Source organism: Myotis davidii, unplaced genomic scaffold, assembly GCF_000327345.1.
Source record: "Myotis davidii unplaced genomic scaffold, ASM32734v1 scaffold3049, whole genome shotgun sequence".
NCBI classification, from domain to species: domain Eukaryota; kingdom Metazoa; phylum Chordata; class Mammalia; order Chiroptera; family Vespertilionidae; genus Myotis; species Myotis davidii.
In genome coordinates, this window is record NW_006300217.1 from 39368 (window position 1) to 42322 (window position 2955).

At 37.3% G+C, this 2955-nt stretch overlaps 1 protein-coding gene across 2 annotated transcripts in view; it reads left to right on the forward strand.

Annotated features, from left to right (window-relative positions):
* Nucleotides 1-6: 6 nt before the first annotated feature.
* LOC102773696 (chromosome unknown open reading frame, human C8orf88) overlaps nucleotides 7-2955 on the forward strand; it is a 25056-nt gene continuing 22107 nt past the window's right edge. For both annotated transcript variants that reach the window (XR_001516030.1, XM_006776620.2), the window contains exons 1-2: nucleotides 7-271; nucleotides 1265-1338. Coding sequence is in view for 1 of the 2 variants with exons in the window: in XM_006776620.2 (XP_006776683.1) it covers nucleotides 199-271; nucleotides 1265-1338 (147 nt within the window). In the remaining variant the exon portion in view is untranslated. The remainder of the gene's footprint in view (nucleotides 272-1264; nucleotides 1339-2955) is intronic.

The window sequence follows — 2955 nt, forward strand, 5'->3', positions numbered from 1 at the left end:
CAGGGCGCAGGGGAGGTTGGGGGGCCGCCTGGTTCCCCGCGGCTCTCGTGCCCCTCGCCCCCGTGCTCACACACTAGCTGCCTTCACAGGAAGGGCACGGCTGTTTGCATAGATGATGAAGCAGATGGGTTATCTTGTCCAAAAGATAAAAATGCGCGTTTCCCTTATAAAGTATGGAACCTCAAGGTCTTGGTGATAATGGAAACAAAAAAATTGATTGGCAAATCGCTTCAACCAGCAAGACCTGTTCGTCATCTGACTTCTCCCACTGGTGAGTCATGTCGGGCACACATCTTTAAATATTAATTGGTTAATGGCTGATTAGCATTTAAAAGGCTAAATTATACATAAAGCAATTGTTTATGGTGAATATTAAAGAAATACTGAAAACTAATGATCTCCTCAGAAGAATTTAAAAGTATTACCAAAGGAAAGAATTCTTAATAGTCTACTAGACCAGCAAAAGTAGGAATAATAAACGTGATGTGAGAGCAACTTCGTGTATTCTTCATGGTTAACGCTTCTGGGCAAAATGGCTCAGTGTAAATTGTGCTGTGATTATGATCACTGCAGTGCAGTCATGCTGGAGAGAGAATTAACCTTTAAAAAAATATACCCAACTGCAGGGAAGAACACAGCCATGGTCAGCAGCTCCTTTCTGTGATCCTGTCACCTGTGCAGATTCAGGGTCACTGACCCTTCCCTCCAAGCCCACTGCAGGGGCCAATGGGGGGTGAGGGTGGGGAGGCAGGGAGCCCTGATTCCTCATTGAATTATATCCTTTTAAGATCCAGACAAGAGTGGGGTTCTATTAGGCAAAGTTTAGTAAATCAGAAATTATTTTGGCTTTTCTCAACAGACTTCTGCATTTCTTGTCTATTTCACATCCCCAAAGAAATATTTTTCTTTAAAACCCAGATTAAATTATTTTCTTTTGTGAAGACTTCCTTGATGTCTCAAAGCCCACCCACTCTCCCTTGGCATTTTCTCGTAACATCTCATAGGACTTATTCTGTACTGTTGTCATTTATGAGCTTGTGCTTTAAAATAGACTGTGGCCCCTTTTACCTCTGAACTCTTTTCACACTTATATACCTTGTCAAACACAGTGGCTGATATTGTATAGTGTTGAATAAATGAACTATCAAAAAACATTTTAAAACAGTGCTTAGAATATCCTGGACAATTAAAGTTTTTAGGTGATAGTATATCATTTATTGAAAACATTGATATTTAAAACAGGTTTTTTTTTCTCTCCTAACAGGAGCAGTATTCCCTTTCAACTTTCAAAATGAATATCCATGCAACACTCAGTACTTGCAAAGCGGAGTTAGCCGAGTAGGTCTTAGAAATTACGGTAACATGAAGTGTTACAGGCTGGAAAGTAACATCGTCAGATGGCTGTTGTGTGCCAGCTACTTTGCTAAGTGCTTAAATACTTTTTAAAACTTTATATATTTCAAGCATTTCTAAAAAGGATAAAATACTATACTTGTTGCCCAGCATTTTCAAATCGAAACCTTTTGCTATATTTTAGGAAATTTTAAAAACCTTGCAGATGTATAAAACTGCCACATGTTTCTCTTCCAACCCATTCCTTCCCATACTTCTCCAAAATAACTGTCCTCAATGCCATTGTTTCCATGATTACATCAGTACTTCTGCTACAACAAATAGAATTTTTTAATCATTTTATATAAATAGCATTGTACCCACCTATTTTTTTTTTACATTTAGGTTTATATTGTTAAAATTCTAATTTAATTTTTTGGCTAACTGAAATAATCACCAAGGTTAAAATTAAAAACAGGCAAAATGGCCTTTAGTGAAACGTTTCCCTCCAGGCTCCATCCCCCACTCACCTATTTCCTCCGACCAGAAGTAGCCATTGTACCCGTTTCTTATCTAGATATTTCCAGAAATGGTGTTCATTCTTATAGTTTATTAAATCTTGCAGTCAGTTAAGAATTTGTAAAACCAAATCTTTGGCATTGTCAAAATTCTAGTTTTTCTGATGACTTATTCTGATCTCTAAGAAATGTAGGTTTGCCACCATTGCTCCTCATTGTGTTATAGGTTGGAACCCTCTGGCTTTAGGCAGAGTTATTATACTAGACTTTGCAGATATCTAAGGAATGAATGGACTACAACTTGCTAACAGTGATTGATAGAGCAGAAATAATTCATTTATTTTTTTAATTTTGTTTTTTTAAATCTTTATTTTCAGATTATTACAGTTGTTCCTCTTTTTTCCCCCATAGCTCCCCTTTACCCAGTTCCAACCCCACCCCCTGCCCTTACCCCCCACTGTCCTTGTCCATTGGTGTACAATTTTTATTTTTGTGTATGGTGTAAGTTGGTGGTCTAGTTTCATTTTTTTGCATGTATCTGTCCAGTTTTCCCAGCACCATTTATTGAAGAGACTGTCTTGCTTCCTTTGTCAAACATTAATTGACCATATTCGTTCGGGTCGATTTCTGGGTTCTCTGTTCTATTCCATTGAACTATGTCTGTTCTTGTGCCAGTACCAGGCAGTTTTGAGAACAGTGGCTTTGTAATACAGCTTGATATCTGGTATTGAGATACCTCCTACTTTGTTCTTCTTTCTCAGGATTGCTGCAGCTATTCTGGGTCCTTTTTTATTCCATATGAATTTTTGGAGAGTTTGTTCTAGGTCTATAAAATATGTCGTTGGTATTTTAATGGAGATTGCATTGAATCTATAGATTGCTTTGGGTAGTATGGACATTTTAATGATGTTGATTCTACCAAGCAATGAACACGGTATGTTTTCCTATCTGTTTATGTCTTCCTTTAACTCTCTATCTCTTTTTTCAACATTCTGTAGTTTTCTGAGTAGAGGTCTTTTTCCTCTTTAGTTAAGTTTATTCCTAGGTATCTTAATTTTTTTGGTGCGACGGTAAATGGGATTTTTTTTTAGCTTCTCTTTCTTTA